This window comes from Exophiala oligosperma, assembly GCF_000835515.1.
Source record: "Exophiala oligosperma strain CBS 72588 unplaced genomic scaffold supercont1.6, whole genome shotgun sequence".
In the NCBI taxonomy this organism is placed as follows: Eukaryota; Fungi; Ascomycota; class Eurotiomycetes; order Chaetothyriales; family Herpotrichiellaceae; genus Exophiala; species Exophiala oligosperma.
The window spans coordinates 442,253-459,901 of NW_015622823.1; the positions used below are offsets into that span (position 1 = coordinate 442,253).

The window sequence follows — 17,649 nt, forward strand, 5'->3', positions numbered from 1 at the left end:
AGCCAGCTCCTACCTCGCAATGGAACGATTGGACTACCACTACCACCAAGCCAGCTCCTACCTCGCAATGGAACGATTGGACTACCACTACCACCAAGCCAGCTCCTACCTCGCAGTGGAACGATTGGTCGAGCTCCGCTCCTGCTCCTGCTCCATCCTCGCAGTGGAACGACTGGTCCAGCTCCGCTCCCGCTCCTAAGCCGACCACAATTGCCCCGGCTAGCTCAGGCTGGAACGACTGGAAGCCAAGCAGCTCTGCTCCTGCTCCTGCTCCATCCTCGCAGTGGAACGACTGGTCGAGCTCCGCTCCCGCTCCCAAGCCGACCACGGTTGCCCCGGCTAGCTCAGGCTGGAACGACTGGAAGCCAAGCACCACCACTACCCCAGCTTGTATCCCGAGCACCGTTTATATCACTGTCACTGTGACCCCAACTACCACGACCACTACCACGAGCAGCTGGGCCACTAGCACCACTGCCTCCGCGGGCTGGGGCGACTGGCACGGTGGTGACCTGGGCAAGAAGGGCGGAAACTAAGCCGTCACCTTCTCACGGGCACCCAGGACCAAGGGGAACATAATGGTTTGGATGAAAAATGATTTGGAACATGCATAGAGGGTTTATGGGATTTTGTTTTGAGTGTTCTACATCACTAGCCGCTTGAATATAGTCACGGCTAGAGTCATTCCTTAATGTTTAAATTGGATAATTGATTGATTGATGAAATACGGAATTTTGATCAGGATTCATATCACACCAAAGTCTATCGACTCTTGTTCTTAGGCCAGGTACACAAATTGAGTACATAGTTGAATCTACTTCTCCGTACTCCATTTCTTGAATCTTTGCTCGGGATCTGTTGTTCAATCTGTGTTCCCATGAGTCACAACTCACCTTTTCACTTTCTTATAGATCTGTCAATGTAGAAAACACCGTCGAATCCGATTTGAAGAGGGGAATCCTCGTTGACAGCGGCGGTCGTTTTTGCGTAAGTGCTTACCTGCTTGGATGGAATTGGAGAATCCGGGAGTTTGATTACGTCATCCCTGCTATCAATAGGCTCCCATCTGCGTTCAGAGGGTTAAATTTCATACCACAACAAGACCCGGCAATCGGGACATCAATACAGCGATCTACTCAACCATGACGAGTTCGCGGGCTCTGCGGGTCTATTATAACTATGCCACCTCGAAAACGCCAGACAGGAAGGACAACTACGCGAAAAACGCGCCAATCCGTCCGACAAGACCGCGACGCTTTAGACGATGGCATTCCCGCGGTGTACGGTGAGATGCTCGCCGAAGCTGCACGCGAGGAGCAGACCAGATCTTCAAATCCGAGACCCACGAAGAGGAGAAAGATCAGTGAAGAACCCTCGTCAGGAATCGGTCTTGATTTTGATCTCTTCAGTCCCGGGAACAATGTAACGGATGCCGATGTAACAGGCAACAATACTCCCGGAAAACCACAGCAAATTGTCTATGACGACTTCGAGGGCTCCGACGAATCAGATGTCGAATTTGAGGACGTTGATCTGGAGGCACCACCGGAAGAACGAGACGTACCTGACACATTGCACCAAAGCCACCTCGAGCTCGATTTGTCAAAAACAAATCTTGACACACCACGTCGTGCCTTGCCACGCCGAAAACCCGTCAGCCCTGCGGAGCGAAAGCTACGTCTAGATGTTCATAAAGCGCATCTACTTTGTTTGCTAGGTCACTTGAGCTGTCGAAACAGATGGTGTGAAAGTTCATCCGTCCAGTCCGTTTTGAAGCCTCTCATCCCTAAAAAGGTGACCGCGCTGCTTCACGTGGACGATTCCAAACCCCAATATCAGCGGAACCATTCATTCACGAAAGGAATAGAGGAAGTGTGTGCGATATGGAAACTGGAATGGGAAGTAACAGTCAGGGGCATGCGTCGAGCATATTGGAAGGACGACGTTGACGTTCTTAAGGAGAGCGACGATGCTGAAGATCTGATAGATTTTGACGATTTCAGGGCAGCAGCACACTCACGTTCTGGCTCGCGAGACTTGGGAGCACAGCTATTTTGCGCATTACTTCGATCAGTCGCTGTGGACGCTCGGTTGGTATGTTCACTTCAGGTTCTGCCTTTCTCCGGCGTCGCCAAGGGTCAGAGCCCCACGAAGCCCAAACCACAATATTACCATGCTCCAGCGCAAGATTATACTTCATCGGGACGTAACGTCACAGTCACACAATCCGAAGGAAGCACTCTGCCAAAGAAGAAGAAAAAGATTGTTGACTCTCCATATCCCATCTTCTGGGTCGAAGCATACTCTCCATCGATAGCGACATGGATTCCACTTGATCCCATCGTGCGTGGCACCATTAACAAGCCAAAGAGAGGCTTCGAACCGCCTGCGTCCGACCACTTAAACAGTATGACTTACGTGATTGCCTTTGAGGACGATGGCTCCGCCAAAGATGTGACGAGACGATATACGGAATGGTACAATGCCAAGACACGCAGACAGAGAGTGGAAAGCACAAAAGGGGGAGAAGAGTGGTGGGTCAGGACAATGCAGACGTTCCGAAAACCGTTTGAAGAAGGCCGAGATGTGATTGAGGATGCATTTCTCAACAAGCGCACGCAGAGCGAGCCAATGCCACGCAATGTGCAAGATTTCAAAGGTCACCCAGTATATGTCCTTGAGCGACATCTACGCATGAACGAGGTCATACACCCTAAGCACGAAGTGGGAAAAGTAAGTACTGGACCTAGTAAGAATGCAAAGCTGGAAAGCGTCTATCGCAGACGTAATGTACATCTATGTCGTACTGCTGATGCTTGGTATCGACGAGGAAGAGATGTGAATGAAGGTGAACAACCTCTGAAACGTGTCTTGTCCAAGAAGAGGCGCGATCACCCACTGGTGGCGCCTGGCGAAGAAATCGACGATGGGGACGATGCCGATGAACAACTAGAAGGCACCCCACTATATGCTGACTACCAAACCAGCGTCTATCAGCCACCTCCCGTGGTCGACGGCAAGATTCCAAAGAACGGATATGGAAATTTGGATGTGTATGTTCCAACCATGATTCCTGCTGGTGGAGTTCATATACGTCACCATCTCGCTGCTCAAGCAGCGCGGGTTCTTGGTATTGATTACACTGATGCTGTGACTGGTTTTGAATTCAAAGGTCGACAAGGCACAGCCGTGATCGATGGCGTGGTCGTCAGTCTAGATATGACAAGCGCCATGACCAACGTGATTGAAGGACTAGAATCTCAAGCCAGCAGTGAAGCGGAAGCCGAGCGAAGCAGGATAATCCTTGGCCTATGGAAGAGGTGGCTTCGAGCTTTGCGTGTACGAGAACGGGTCAATCGTGAATATGGGAACAGCGAGGAAGAATCTGGAAGAAAGGGCCACGATGACGATGACGATGATGATGATGATGATGATGATGATGATGATGACGACGACGGAGATGAGACATACAAAGAAGATACAGAGGACCATGGCGGCGGCTTCGTTCCTGAGGCTGCAGATCAGGGCCAGCCAGGTGCCAAATTACCCATGGCGGACCACGATGCAGTTTTGGCAAAGTTGAAGCCCATGGATCAGCTCCTTCCGCCTAAAGTTGTACATCTGGATGTTGTCATTATCAGATCTCCTCATAAAGTGGAGGCTGCTCCGAGTAATGAACATGATAGTCGGCCGAGATCTAAAGCTGCGCCTCTTTTCGGAGGTGACGGTAAGGAGGACGATGGAAACGAGATTCAGAGCGGCGGCTTCACAGTCGAAGAGCAAGGCCGTGCCGACGAGACAGAATCCCTTTTCGCAGACGACGATGATGATTCTGGTGGAGGCTTTATCCCGGAAGACGAAGGTGAACCAAATGAAGGCATGACTACAAATTCAGAAGTGATGGCAGGTCAGCCTCAGCTGAACGACCATATTCATACTCCTGATGCAGACGCCGACGAATTTGGAGGTGGTTTCGTCCCTGAAGACGAAGCTGATCCAGGTCCTTCGTTCCCTCATCACGGCATCTCTATTGTCCGACGACAGCAACGCCGTCTTCACACAGCACCCCAACCTGATAATACTGGATCACAACAGGAGTTACGTACACTTGAAAAAGTCACAGGACCGCCAAATGCAGCAGATTCCGGTATGAATAATGCCATCCCAACACCCGTAGAGGAAGAGCCAGAGCCAGAGCCTAACGCTGCGCCAACCCCCGAGACACAAGAACCCGAAGCGAGCACGAAGCGAATTGAGACTGGTTCCCACAGCCCAGTTTCACAAACGTCGCTCCTCTCGCATGATCCAGAGGAGGAAGATGCTGAACCGGATTGGATAGTTGATAGTTTGGGATGACCTTGTAAAGGCCACGCTCGTACGAACAAGCACCTAGATGTTTTGGACAGCATGTAAATTTATCATGTTAAAGATCTATTGATCACCTACATAGGCCGCCATGGTGCTTAGTGTCGTTTTTGAGGTGTACTGTAGGTTCTTAATACTAGTAGGGTGCCCAGGTGTAAATTATGTAAGCAAGGCTGTCCATCTCGGTCAGTGTGAACACGTTTCGGAGATTCCAAGTCGTAAACCTCCAACGCCCTTCTTTTCTGGCAACCAAGATATCTTTCCCCTTACGACGTCCTGTGCTCGAATCCAGCGCTTGAATTTCCCTCCTATACAGAAGCTGTTGATTCTTCCTTGGGCAGCAAATCCAAGAACAAAAAACCAAACAGCCATGGCTTCGACCGAAGATGCCCTCGAAACTTACACTCACCTCCCACTCCAGATCGACCCCCAGACGAAACAAATCTCCGTCCTTTCCACCGACCAGACACTCCAGGACGCCGTGGCGCAAGTCAACGGTCTACATGCGGCGATGAAGGCCCTCGAGACCCCCAACAACGTCCCCCCTCCTCCTGTCCCCGTCCATCCCAAAAGGTCCGCCAACATCACCAAACTGCGAGACACCGCCGCACAGTCTTCCCGAAAGGGGAACCACGAGGACGCGATCCGACTTTTGGGCATCGCCATCGACATGGCCGCCGCCCGGCCCGGCTGGGAGGCCATGGGCCTGGCGAGGGAAGAGTTGGCCTTGATGTATCTGTCTCGGGCCGCGGCGAATGCGGGCATACAAAAATTCCCCGAGGGCCTCAAGGACGCCGAATGCAGCCTCGAATGCAAGAGGGGGCCCAGCCAAGGTCCCAACGGTGAAAGGTTGGCCGGCAACCCCAAGGCCTACATCGTGGGTGGAAGGTGTCTGATGGAGATGGGACGGTGGAGTGACGCGGTCGAGTGGCTCGAGCGAGGCATCGAGGTCGAAGGCGGAGACGGAGAGGACGGAAGGGAACTCACACGCCAACTGGCAGACGCAAAGAGTCACATCCCAAAGAAAGATTGAAAGCTCTTTGCTTTCAATGTTGCAACAACAGCAGCAGCAGCAGCGTGTGGGCTCTTGTCGACAAACACCCGAGTCATCAAATCGAACAATTGCACCCGCACCCCGGTCAGCCTGACTATCCTTGTTGTAACAGTCCATCCCTCCTGTCAGACGTAGTGCCGGGCTTCCCAAACACATAAGCCTGGGTATGCAGCACGTCCATCTCGATGGCTACCTCGGCACCAAAATGTCTCTCAAGCACAACACTCAGCCTCCCCTGAGATCCACAAGACAGGCGATACTGGACTGGCTACTGGCTGCCATGTCTAGGCTTTTGATGTCTCTACGCACTCCTGAGCATCTCCTCTCCTTGAGAACACCAGCCGTTCTCGACGAATCCTCGCCGAATCCAGGTCAAGATCCAGAGTCGGCAGAAAATTGAATTGAACTCTCGGGACAACTATCGGGATCTTCAGGTAGTGAGGGATGACCATGGTCAAAAGAGCTCTGAGGGCGGGGCGTACCAAAGGCAGCATCGGGGTGTGATTTGTATACTTCCCTCCGTAATGGATCTCCCAAATCCAAAAGAGTTTCAGCTGGTTCAAGAGAATCATTCCGGATGTAAAACCTCTCTTTTCAGCTCGGGGGTACGCCTGTCTGTGCGATCCAGCAGCGTCTGGAGCCTTTTTTTGCTACGACTTGTCTCGACGAGTAAAAAGCTCAATCTATTCCAAGGTCAATGCTCCACAGGGACACATGTCTCTCAGTTGGCCCATTAACTCGGGGGTTCATATAAATCTATGTTTGCCGGGGAGTAACAATTGCTACTTGATTTGGCCTAGATATAATCATAGAGGTCTGAGACAGACGGCAACATCACGGTACACCTCGAAAGGTACAGACGGTCCCTAATAGAGTACATCATTCAGCCTGATTTACACCTAGTTCCCTTGGGCAAATAACGAAAGAGATATTTCAGCACCGTCCTGTAGTTCTTCGCTCAACACGTTCACTCAACTTTCCTTCATTTCAATCCCTCCTACACTCGAGGACCCCTGGTTATATCTCTGCATTTCATCTCTCGGTGGGTTGTGTGGTTGTCTCTCATTTCAAACCTTCCTTTCTCACAGTGCTCAGACGTTCAGCATTGTGAATCCCCCAGGGGTAATTGGTGGTATACCGTCTTTGTGGCAGATGAGCTTGTGGTTCTTCCAATTCGCCTTCTGGCACTCTTTGCCACAGTACCAAGCCTGCTTGCAACGACCGCATTTCAAGAGAGATCGCGGGTTGATGTCCTGTTGGATACAGCCGCAGTAGAAGCAGCTTAGTTTAAACCACGTTAGCCCCTTATCAACTGAACAAACGTAATAAGGGATGCCGTGACATACCTTGGTCCATCCCAGTCCCGTGGCTCACCATCTTGATAATGACTGAGGGCAGCGAGAAACTGTGCCATGCCCGGGTCACGGAAGCCGAGATCTCCGATTGGCAGCCGGTAACCAGGATAGCTTTCAACCTTTTCTGCCGCCTGACGAAGGTAGGTCATGTTCTCCGTGGAAATTCTCACTCCTGCTTCCATCATAACTGCTCCGAGTATGACAACAATATATTCGCCGTAAAACTGGTCTTCCTTCTGACGAAAGTCTTCAAACAACTCGTCGCTGATGCAATTGACATCATCACGAAGCTTTTGGGTGCTCGTGGAAAGTGGTGTCTGCTGCTTGTTCGGGTTGGCCTTGCAGCTGAAGAGGTTTTCCAGATCGTCTTCCTCGAAGGTGATAGGTTTGGCCTTGAGTTTCTCTCTGATGGCACCAATGATATCCGATTTGAGATCCAGATCATTGTCTCCTTCGAAGACCCCTGTTGAAAGAGTTAGGGAGGATAGTCTCGGTGTTGAGGATGAATGCTTACGATGTCCCCAGCGACCCATGGTTTCGATGACTGAATGAGGAAAGCTTTCTTGAATGCTTGTTGCAGATGAAAGGAGGTGAGGGTGCTGCAAATGGAGCAACCCGATTGATTTGAGGTGCAAAAGAGATGAGATTCAGAGAGAGGGAGACGACGAAGGCAACTGTAAGAGGAGAGAGGTGGGCAAGTGTAGACGGAGTTCAATGGACAAGGGCACGAAAGAGGCACAGCGACGCTCCTTCCCTACCAGACATTAACTTAGCTTAGGCACCTTCCAAGTATGACGGACAGTCCAGGTAAATGTGCAAGGGCATCTCAATTTCAAAGACGTGCTGTAGCGAAAAATCCAAGTCACCCTACATGCCATGATGGTATCTTCTTTTCCCAATTTATGGTCTCCCTCGCAGGTAGATGCGATCTCAGCCGTCGTTGCGTTGAGCTCTACTCTTCTGCAATCACTGCCCAAGGCAACGAATGCGATATTCAAAATTGGCATCACATTCATTCTTCCCGAGAGGGACGACGTTGTAAGTGGCCAACAAAGGGGATTTGGAGTGGCTGATGACAGCACAAGAAGCCTCATGTCCGTCAAAGATCCGGTTCTGTTAGCTTGGGGTTGACAGTCTCTCATCATCGCAGCAGCCTTGTTCATAATCCTGTACATGGGATAATCGGATCCTAGAATATGTCGACAATATCTGGGAGATAGCAAGGAAGGATCCAGAGTCCTTCAAACCCATTCAGCTATCTAGGGTCTTAGGTACCAAGGTAGGCTTAGGGTCAACCATTGCGCACCCCGAGAAGCCCCTAAGCCAAATTAGCACCATCCCCTAAAAACTAAACCAATGGAGACCTGGTACGGAGTCTCCGTAGAGTGAAGACGACAGATGGACATCCTGCTTTTCCACACAAAATCAAAGTCTTCCATGTCGATCACGTAGTCGGCAGTATAGTTAGAAATTCGACACGGCGGTCAACTATGCTGACAGAAGCTTGGAAAGCGGCAGTGGAGGTGGGCTTTTTGGAAGCGGCAAACGAACGCGTGTTGTGAAGATTTCCAGAACACTGCAGCACCATTACTCTGAAGTCCACATATTTGAGTGACGTCCAGTTGAGTTATTGAGCTATCAATCCAGCAATTTCATAGTGACAAGTGAGAGTCAAGGAGTCTTACGCTGCACGTTGCCATTTTCGACCGAGGCAAGACCTTTCGACCAGCAGCCATGCTGTCAAGCCCTTCTAAGGACACGGCCCAGAGCCCTCTACTTGAAGGCGAATTGGAGAAACTCAATGCTGAATATGCCTCAGCCATTGAAGAAAATCAAGCAGCTCAAAGCAAGTACGAGGACGCGCTGGAGAGACGACGGAGACGAAGCCAATCTAACAAAGGTGACGACCGGGATTCAAGTCATAATCCCAGGACTTTGCTCAACAGACATGTCGAATTACGGAGTCTACAGAAGAGGAACACCTCGTTCGTGGTGCTGAAAGACGAGTTGGATAAGATCAAAAGCTTGCTTGATTCGGCCAAATGGAAAGTTCGACCGGCTGCTGCTCAAGAACAACTCACCGTGCCACCTGATGCTAGAAACGACATCAGCCTGCTGGAGCACACGTTGATGAGACATGTCAAAGCTCTCGAAATGGCTGTTGTCCAGTCTCACCTCGAAGCGAAAGCAGAAAAGGCAAAGCTTGACAAGGCGAGAGTGCGAGCGCAGTCAGACGAACACGGCGTCACTCCTGAGCAGCGGGTACGGGCGATGCTGACGACACGACGGCACCTAACGAAATGGCTTGAGGAGAGCTTGGAGAAATGTCAAGACAATTTCGGAGAGCATGGTGGCGACGACAAAGACGTTCAGGACCCTGGACCTGGACAAAACGGAGAGGTCATCACTGATGATATGATCGATGAACAATACGAAAGATACCTGGACGCTCGAAGGCGAATTATTGACGCTGTCGACAACCTTAGGGCTCCTATTCCGTTCAAGGGGGGAGAAAGTACTGAGCAGCAGCCACATGAGGAGCAGGGGAAAGCGACAAGGCAAAAAGGGCTCGGTGGTTCCGCTGTACTTAACAATGTTGAAAGAAATCTACTCCCCAGCTTACGACACAACTCTGTCGTAAAGTCACATCTCGCACTAATACGTGAACAGCTCGACGACGAAGCACGAGCAACCAAGAATATGCTGGACAGACTTAGTGATGAGAGCCAGCTTTTGCAAGCCTTTCCAATCCTTGCTAGGTCAGGAAGGTTCGAACATGCTGCTTCTGCCATTGGGACCAAATCTGAGGCTCGAGAAGATCAAGTCGGCGACGACGAAGTGGCACAGCGCATCAAACCATGGCTTTTTGCAGCGGAAGCGGCTGAGGTCGCTTTGTCAAGCAACATGGAAAAACAACTAGGTCAGGGGACAGAAGCAATGCACACTGTGTCGAGAAGTCTTGCGGAATTGAGCCTCCTGAAGAATACCAGGCTCGATGAAAATTTTGTGCTATGAGTACAGGTACAAGATCGGGAACAAAATCATGACCGTCCAGCTTTTATTGCTTTTCATTTTGTGCAAAGAAGAAATTGGCGCCCACCACCTTCAGATCATTTTCTTCGGCCCAGTCTCGCACCCCGTGTCGAACCTTACCATAACCCCAGTGCTTACGGTCCTTGGGTGCCTTCAGGTTGGACGAGTCTCCTGCCAAAAGGACAAACACATAACGATGAGCTCCGGTCTTTGGCGGCGGGCCTGGAGGCAGGTATTCCATGATTTCTCCTGGTTTGGCGTGGAGGGTTCCCGGAGGTGGCCCAGGGGTTGGTGTCGTCAAATTGGTTAGGATCCAATGACACATTTCACTCCATTTGGGCTTGTCGCGGGACTTTGCATCGGGATCAGTGAGAACGAGGGTGAACGTCGAGTTCATCGTTTCAACGGAGGAAGGCTTCATTGAGAAGAAGTTGAAGACAGGTCTCTCCGAAACAGCGTCCACAGGGATGTCGTTGCCGAGAACAACTTTGTCATGAGTGGACGGATAGTCAATTTCGATGTAGTATGAGGGCTCGAAATCATCGAGAACATCCCCAATGATCTTGTTGGCGATTAGTGTATCTCGAATAGCTGACGTCTGGGAGAGGTCGGGCTCGATGATGGTCGCGTCTGGGAATTCGAAGATCTTTTGATCTCGGTGGATGGGTGAGGCTGATGTTTTTATTGCTGTGGCCAGAAGGAGGCACACACAGGCAAGGCATGTCGCCAGCATCATGAGGTGTGAGGCACTACTAGGAAGGATGGAATATGTTCAATACTTTAATGAACAAGTGGAAAGTGTTTACAGTCTTGGTGTCTTACCGGAGAGATCTGGAAGATGTGGCTTTGCTAGCAACGTCGTGACCATGTCGTAATGTGCCTTGCAATCCCCGCAGGAGAGTTGAACCAGCTCCGTTAGACCTGGGAGATGAATGGAAGAACCGCGGGATACGAGTAGAGAACCTGCTCTTGTGATCTTGTTGGATGCATCAATGTAACTACGTCAGGGAAGTTGGTGGCTGCCATGAGTATGTCTGACAGAATTACTTGGCACGATATAAGCCCAACGTCTTCGTCTACAACGCGGGAGGAGATACGTGTCAGACGCCCACAATTTCTCATCAAAGCCCAATCTCTTCCGATCGCAGCCTTCTGCGCCTCCTGCGCGTTTTCTTCTGCATCCCAAAGTTCCAGGAACCGCATTCAAGTAAACATGTGCCTAGCCATCTAACCAACCAACTCACCTGGCCTTCCTATTTTCTTTCTTCTCTTCTTTAACTTGTTTCCTGGCGAGACATTCTTGGTATCGCCAACTACTGAATTCTTCACCGACCTTCCCACTCTATTTCGCCGTCGCGTTGCCAGCTTTCCTCTTCTGAAACGAGCCCCGATCGGCCACGGTCGTCAACAATGACCACCCTCGGCGATGACCTCCTCCGAACCGTCAACAAGCTTCAAGACCTGGTTTTCAATACCATTGGGAATGACTCTCTCGATCTCCCCCAGATAGTCGTTGTTGGCTCCCAGTCCTCGGGCAAATCTTCTGTGCTCGAAAATATCGTGGGACGGGACTTTCTCCCCCGAGGCAGTGGCATTGTCACACGTCGCCCGTTGATTCTACAGCTCATAAACATTCCTCCTGACGAAGATGCCGACGCAAACAACGATGAGGTTCACGTCCCCCACTCTGCTGCCAGCGTGGCCGAGCACGGAGAATGGGCAGAATTCCACCATATCCCAGGTCGCAAGTTCTCAAACTTTAACCAAGTCCGGGCCGAGATCGAGAACGAGACAGCGAGAATAGCTGGCAATAACAAGGGCATCAACAGACAGCCCATCAACCTCAAAATCTTCTCTCCACACGTCCTTAATTTGACCCTGGTCGACTTGCCCGGTTTGACCAAGGTCCCTATCGGTGACCAGCCTACAGACATCGAGAAGCAGACGAGAACCCTCATCTCCGAGTACATCGCCAAACCGAACAGCATCATTCTTGCCGTGTCACCCGCAAATGTCGACATTGTGAATTCGGAAGCCCTTAAACTTGCCCGGCATGTCGACCCGATGGGAAGAAGGACAATTGGTGTCCTGACAAAATTAGATCTCATGGATCATGGTACAAATGCTTTGGATATTTTGTCTGGTCGCGTATATCCGTTGAAGTTGGGTTTCATTGGTGTTGTGAACAGATCACAGCAAGATATCCAGACAAACAAACCCATGTCGGATGCTCTCAGGTCCGAAGCTGAGTTCTTCAGGCATCACCCTGCATACCGAAACATGGCGACGCGATGCGGAACACAATACCTCGCGAAGACGCTGAACACCACCCTAATGGCTCACATTCGAGACAGACTGCCCGATATTAAGGCAAGACTGAATACACTGATGGGTCAGACACAACAAGAGTTGGCAAGCTACGGCAGCAAGCAATTTGCAGGCAAAGAACATCGCGGTTCATTGATTTTGCAGTTGATGACACGTTTCGCCAATGCCTTCATCTCCTCTATTGATGGTACATCTTCAGAAATTTCGACCAAAGAGCTTTGCGGTGGTGCCCGGATATATTACATCTTCAACTCTGTTTTTGGAAATTCGCTGGAAACTATCGACCCAACCCATAATCTCTCCGTCTTGGACATTCGAACGGCAATCCGGAACTCTACCGGTCCTCGACCAAGTTTGTTCGTTCCCGAACTGGCATTTGACCTTTTGGTGAAACCTCAGATCAAGCTTTTGGAGATTCCTAGTCAACGATGTGTGGAGTTGGTCTATGAAGAGTTGATCAAGATCTGCCATACTTGCGGATCCACAGAGCTTTCAAGATTTCCGAAACTGCAAGGCAAGCTTATTGAAGTTGTCTCGGATCTTCTGCGAGAACGTCTCGGACCTGCCTCGAGTTACGTTGAATCCTTAATTGCTATTCAGCGGGCATACATCAACACCAATCATCCTAATTTCCTCGGAGCCGCAGCAGCAATGTCCTCTGTCATACAGAATAAGAACGAAAAGGATAAGAGAGCCGCCCAAGCAGAAGAGCGACGAAAACGCGAGAAGCAACGAATGAAGCAGCTGGGTGTCAACGGCACAGCCACTCCAGATGATGAGGAGGCTGAACAAGACGACAAAGCGACCGCTCTTCCGATCCGCAAGCATCCTGCCGTGAGCCGAAGTATGTCTCCAGCCGTGGCAAGAGAGCGAGAAAATGGTATTGGCAGCATATCTGCTGCTGCAGGAGGCACCGGTGGAGCTCGAGATTCTTTCCTAAACTACTTTTTTGGAAAAGACGGTTTGCCATCAGGTATGCCATCGATGCCACCTGCCAACTCATCTGCTGCTTCGAGACACGTCAGCCACAGCGTAGAACCGAGCTTCAGTCAGAGTATCCGACGTTCCGATAGGGGCAGCTTCACAGATCGATCACCTGCATTCCCCCCTCCGATGAATGATGAATATGCACCATCAGAGTATGGCGAACCGACGTCACTATTCGTAAGCCGTTCCTTTCCCCCAAATTCTACAAGATTGATCCTAATATGAAATACACAGCCCGAGCAATCCGCAGAGCCTGTCCTGACCGATCGAGAAGCCTTGGAAACCGAACTCATCCGTCGCCTTATTAGCTCTTACTTCAACATTGTCCGTGAGACGATTGCCGATCAAGTTCCCAAGGCCATCATGCACCTACTCGTCAACCATAGCAGGGACGAAGTGCAGAATCGTTTGGTGAGCGAGTTGTACAAGGAGGATCTGTTCGGGGAGCTGCTGTACGAGGACGATGGTATCAAGAAGGAGAGAGAAAAGTGCGAAAAATTGTTGACCACGTATAAAGAAGCGGCCAAGATTGTGGGCGAGGTTTTGTAAGAGTCGACGAGACTACAAGATTCAATTGGAGGTGGAGGAGAGAGCAAAGATTGTTGATTTGACCTGGTTTTTTCTCGCATCATCAAAGAATCTCGGCTTTTCTTTGTTCGTTGTTGATTCTCATGTCTCTACTCGACTAGAAATTCAACTCATCATCCGAAAGAGCGAAGAGTGGAAGAGTGGAAGTGCGGAAGAAGAGAGAAACAAAGGCAAGCAGGAAAGAAAAGGACATCACTACTCTCTGGCCTTGTTGCAGTGTGTGACCCTTGCAATGTATTCTATGGGCTTGTCATGTCTTTTTTGTGTGTATCTCAATATTCTTTCGAGAGGGTTTGTGTCCCACTAGTTTGTACTACAAGACTTTACCTGTATACGGAGTAGAAGTGTGTGTGTGTGTATACTGTATGTGTGTATGTATGGATGGGTAAGAAAAGGCAGGTAGCTTCGAATGGCTGGGATTGGCCTGTAATTTGTGCTGCACGAGAATGTCATGAACAAGTAAGAAGAAGTTATAACACTATACACGGTACACAGGATGCCGAGGAAGTATCCACTGTCCACCGTCCCAGAGTACGTATAGCTACTAGCTGACCACGTCCCGTGCCCTCCGCGAGGGTACACGCAAGGTTCGACGTGATTGATCGAGTCCAGTCGTGATACACCGTCATACCGTCTTCCCACATCTTTTGCGTCCTGCCTTGTCCCTCTTTTTTTATGACCCGTGATTGGAAACATCGAGAAACCGATGTGAGGGCATGGCCTTGACATGACAGGGCGGATTTGTAACTGAACCGGCAACGACAAATCTGCCAGTTGTTTTACGATTTGCCGTGCCCGGCGCCCTCGGCACTTGTTGTCGTAGAGACCACCGTCGCCGCCGCCACCACCACACTAGGCGACGGTGTGAACTCCACGAACAAAGCTTCGGTTGGAATCCTGGTTGGTGACGGTACCGTTGGTGTCGTTGATTCAAGGGCAGCATCCCGGATCGTTATGTCTGGTAGAATATGTGTCGTCGTCGTCGTCGAACAAGAAGAAGAGACCGGGATGGCGGAGCTGTATGGAATGACAAAAGCGACGAGACATGGCAGAATGGTACTCGGAAATTGAAATGGTAGCATTTTCGTTGTGTCGTCTGCCGAGTTCTGTCGAAAGAAAATATTTCCAACGTATGCGTTTGGAAAATTTGATGTGTTGCCGAGTATGTCATCGATTGTGTGAAGTCACAGCCTTTTGACGTTTCTTCACTTTTGGGTGTTCGCCCAAGTCCCAAATTTCGGGGTTCGAAAGAGCAAACTCTCACGAGGTATTAATATGCCCTCGAGTCCCGTGATGGGGCCACAAACCTACGACCCACGGTGGTTCACTGAAGCCCGTTCTACCCGCCAAAGTGGGATGGTTGTGTTGTTTCCGTCAGGGAGTACCACGGCAGGACGACACGGTGAGGACGGACTCCATCTGCTCGATCAAAGATCACAACCACCAGAGCCGTGACGGACCCAAAAGTCACAGACAGGGTGCCACGGACTTGTCCTCGCTTCCAACCATTTCAATGCCTTTCCACGGTTCGAGATGCCTCGAGAACACCCAAAGTAAGTCTCGTGCATGTACGAAGGGGAAACTCGACACGTTCCGTCCAACCACGAGCTGTGGCGTGGACGCTTCTGCCGTGCCCGACAACCACATTCTGGGTTGCTCCATACTCTCTAGGACAGTTACACAATCCAACTCCGCGATTTCCGTCAGGCCCGCGGTCGTTTCGGTTCGCTTGAGTCATGATTGATTGTGGCCCGTCTGCGACAAGTCGTGGTGCAAGCCGTCCCCTCGGTTCGTCGTGTGTGATACCGGTGATTGACGTCGTGATTGGACCGTGGGGGTCGAGCGTGATGTATGAAACGGGTTGTGAAACACTTTTCAGGCCAGGGGGCGCCGTTTTCAGGTTCCCCGACCAAAATAGTCCAACAAGGCTGAGATGAACTTTGAGCCCATCACGTGACAGGGCTGAGGGTCACCACCAAGGTCAGGTACTTTCCAGAGACTCAATCCCAAGAAACTGTATGCTTTGGTGTACGACAGGCAACATGCCAAGAATTGCGGTCTCCGCGAAAGAGTATGTTGGCGTGGGGCTGTCAAGGCGTAGAACTCCCTACCCATTGGCCTTTTCGATGTGACCCTCCTAGTGCCAAACGATCCAAAGACCAAAAACAGAGATCGAGTTCGCCTCATCGGCACGTCGCTTTGCGTTTCAATAATATGCTGCTCCGTTTCCTCCATACTCCTGGTGTGTTCCCGGGAATGCACCAACCGGTTGCCTGTCCCCGTTTTCTTCATCCGAGCTGGCCGCATCCTTGAAGTCATCATCTTCGGGAGGCGCTCTCATGGCGGCAAGCTCTGCCTCTTCCAAGATGTCTGGCTTCCGTTTTTCGTCCATGGGCATGTTCATCCCGCTCGGTAGCAAAGACAGCAAAGGCTTCCACTCGGGGATCAACTGAATATTGATCGTGTCATTCTCCTTGGTCATCTTCTCGTACAGATACTCCACGATACGTCCTTCTTCCAGCTTTCCGCCATCCAAACCCCAATTCGGGCTCCCCTTTTCGATTCGCTTGTCCTCTCTTCGCTCGTTCCAAGAGGCTTTTAACCGTCCAAGAGCGCCTGCAGATTTCGAGCCCTCCTTGGGAGGTTCAATCCCAAGCTCATTCATCGCTGCCTTGAGCCACGCGATGCCTTTACCGGTCGAGCCGGCAGTGTCCTCGTCAAGAGCTTGGAATCGGCAGGCCTTGGCTCTCGAGGTCCTTCTGACTCCGTCGCAATACTCCAGCAGATCTTTCGAGACCTTTGACGCTTCGACCTTGAGTGCGACGGCAGCCGCAGAAGCATGCTCCGCCGCTCCGACGCCCAGTCTGGTCAAAACTTGAGCTCGGACTTTCGGTATCTGCGGAGCTTTGATCATCCATTCTCTGTCGTCCTTGTTCCGGGATTGGACAAGCAAAGCAGGGTATGGATCGTCCTTTAAAACACACAGTAAGTCGAATTCCGCATGTGTCAGGTGCTGCAGGGCAGACTGAACGGCCGCCGAGATGTCGACCGCAGCTGGAGGGAAATTAGGCGGGCCGTCGTCGGAGGAATTTGTTCGTAGCAGGAGATAAGAATGTATCGAGTGGGCAGTCTTCAAGGACTTGGAAGCATTCTGGACCAACGCCGCGCGCTGCTCAGAAGTGGGGTTTGAAGAGGCATACAGCCCCAGCAGAGACTGTCTCGCGACCAGCTGGTGGACTAGGGCGAGGGTGTGGTGAACAAAGAAAATCTCATAGTCGAGACCTCTGCCTTTGACGCGATCCTTTTCACGCCCTGGAATGAAGGCCGAGCTGAGGGTAGGACGCCACTCGATTTCGGGTTCTTTGGCCAATGCGACATGAACCTCCTCTCCAGCGACAGGCTTACCGGACAGTGCGAGATCTAATGTCAGCAGATAGCGTAGGTAGTTGTGAATGGTGGAGGCAATGGACAAGAGGCCGTTGGCTTGATCTGTGGGCGGGAGACGTTTATGCGACTTTAGAGCGGCACGAAGGAGAGCTCGTTGTGATGTGGCCGTGGAGGGGAGAGAGGGATGACTAGAAGACGTCAAGCTAGATTGAAAAGAGATATTGGATGTGGTGGAGAGGACGAAAGGAAAAGGCATTGTTGATATTTGTAGGTCTCAACAGAGGACGGATTAACCAGTCAAGTTCAAGAGTACTTGATTTTCTTGAGATGTATCAAGACATGGGTATACAAGGAATATACAAAGAGTATGAGGCTGAGATAACGAGATGAGAGGGAACGAACATTGCGGGGATGACGCATTGGCCTTGGCTGACTTGGCTGTGCTTTTCCTCACCCCTCTAGAGATATCACTATTCATCTACGACAAGATATGAGGATGTTGACCACTTTATTATGATTTGTCCGTGAAATGGCAATAATTGACAGCAAAAT

At 50.8% G+C, this 17,649-nt stretch overlaps 9 protein-coding genes across 9 annotated transcripts in view; 5 read left to right on the plus strand and 4 right to left on the minus strand.

Moving 5' to 3' along the window:
* PV06_06629 (uncharacterized protein) overlaps positions 1-536 on the plus strand; it is a gene marked incomplete at both ends in the record, with an annotated part of 3,153 nt that extends 2,617 nt beyond the window's left edge. Inside the window, one exon of the mRNA XM_016407768.1 lies at positions 55-536. Within this exon, the coding sequence (XP_016261248.1) occupies positions 55-536 (482 nt within the window). The remainder of the gene's footprint in view (positions 1-54) is intronic.
* A 576-nt stretch (positions 537-1,112) lies between these two features.
* PV06_06630 (uncharacterized protein) lies at positions 1,113-4,400 on the plus strand. The gene has a single exon (XM_016407769.1). It carries the CDS (start codon positions 1,180-1,182, stop codon positions 4,354-4,356), a length of 3,177 nt encoding a protein of 1,058 aa, XP_016261249.1. The 5' UTR covers positions 1,113-1,179; the 3' UTR covers positions 4,357-4,400.
* Positions 4,401-4,616: 216 nt separating this feature from the next.
* Positions 4,617-6,329, plus strand: PV06_06631 (uncharacterized protein). The gene has a single exon (XM_016407770.1). It carries the CDS (start codon positions 4,736-4,738, stop codon positions 5,396-5,398), a length of 663 nt encoding a protein of 220 aa, XP_016261250.1. The 5' UTR covers positions 4,617-4,735; the 3' UTR covers positions 5,399-6,329.
* Positions 6,330-6,384: 55 nt separating this feature from the next.
* PV06_06632 (uncharacterized protein) lies at positions 6,385-7,307 on the minus strand (the record flags this gene model as incomplete). Its single annotated transcript, XM_016407771.1, has 3 exons — positions 6,385-6,700; positions 6,766-7,237; positions 7,289-7,307. The coding sequence occupies 3 exons, from the start codon at positions 7,305-7,307 to the stop codon at positions 6,511-6,513; spliced, it is 681 nt and encodes a 226-aa protein (XP_016261251.1). The 3' UTR covers positions 6,385-6,510.
* Positions 7,308-8,508: 1,201 nt separating this feature from the next.
* Positions 8,509-9,789, plus strand: PV06_06633 (uncharacterized protein; the record flags this gene model as incomplete). The annotated part of the gene is made up of 1 exon (XM_016407772.1): positions 8,509-9,789. One exon carries the CDS (start codon positions 8,509-8,511, stop codon positions 9,787-9,789), a length of 1,281 nt encoding a protein of 426 aa, XP_016261252.1.
* Positions 9,725-10,750, minus strand: PV06_06634 (uncharacterized protein). The gene has a single exon (XM_016407773.1). It carries the CDS (start codon positions 10,541-10,543, stop codon positions 9,833-9,835), a length of 711 nt encoding a protein of 236 aa, XP_016261253.1. The 5' UTR covers positions 10,544-10,750; the 3' UTR covers positions 9,725-9,832.
* Positions 10,751-10,974: 224 nt separating this feature from the next.
* On the plus strand, positions 10,975-14,167 carry PV06_06635 (uncharacterized protein). The gene is made up of 2 exons (XM_016407774.1): positions 10,975-13,299; positions 13,357-14,167. Exons 1-2 carry the CDS (start codon positions 11,218-11,220, stop codon positions 13,669-13,671), a joined length of 2,397 nt encoding a protein of 798 aa, XP_016261254.1. The 5' UTR covers positions 10,975-11,217; the 3' UTR covers positions 13,672-14,167.
* A 42-nt stretch (positions 14,168-14,209) lies between these two features.
* PV06_06636 (uncharacterized protein) lies at positions 14,210-15,349 on the minus strand. Its single transcript, XM_016407775.1, has one exon. It carries the CDS (start codon positions 14,790-14,792, stop codon positions 14,490-14,492), a length of 303 nt encoding a protein of 100 aa, XP_016261255.1. The 5' UTR covers positions 14,793-15,349; the 3' UTR covers positions 14,210-14,489.
* A 567-nt stretch (positions 15,350-15,916) lies between these two features.
* Positions 15,917-17,353, minus strand: PV06_06637 (uncharacterized protein; the record flags this gene model as incomplete). The annotated part of the gene is made up of 1 exon (XM_016407776.1): positions 15,917-17,353. The coding sequence occupies one exon, from the start codon at positions 17,351-17,353 to the stop codon at positions 15,917-15,919; it is 1,437 nt and encodes a 478-aa protein (XP_016261256.1).
* Positions 17,354-17,649: the final 296 nt, after the last annotated feature.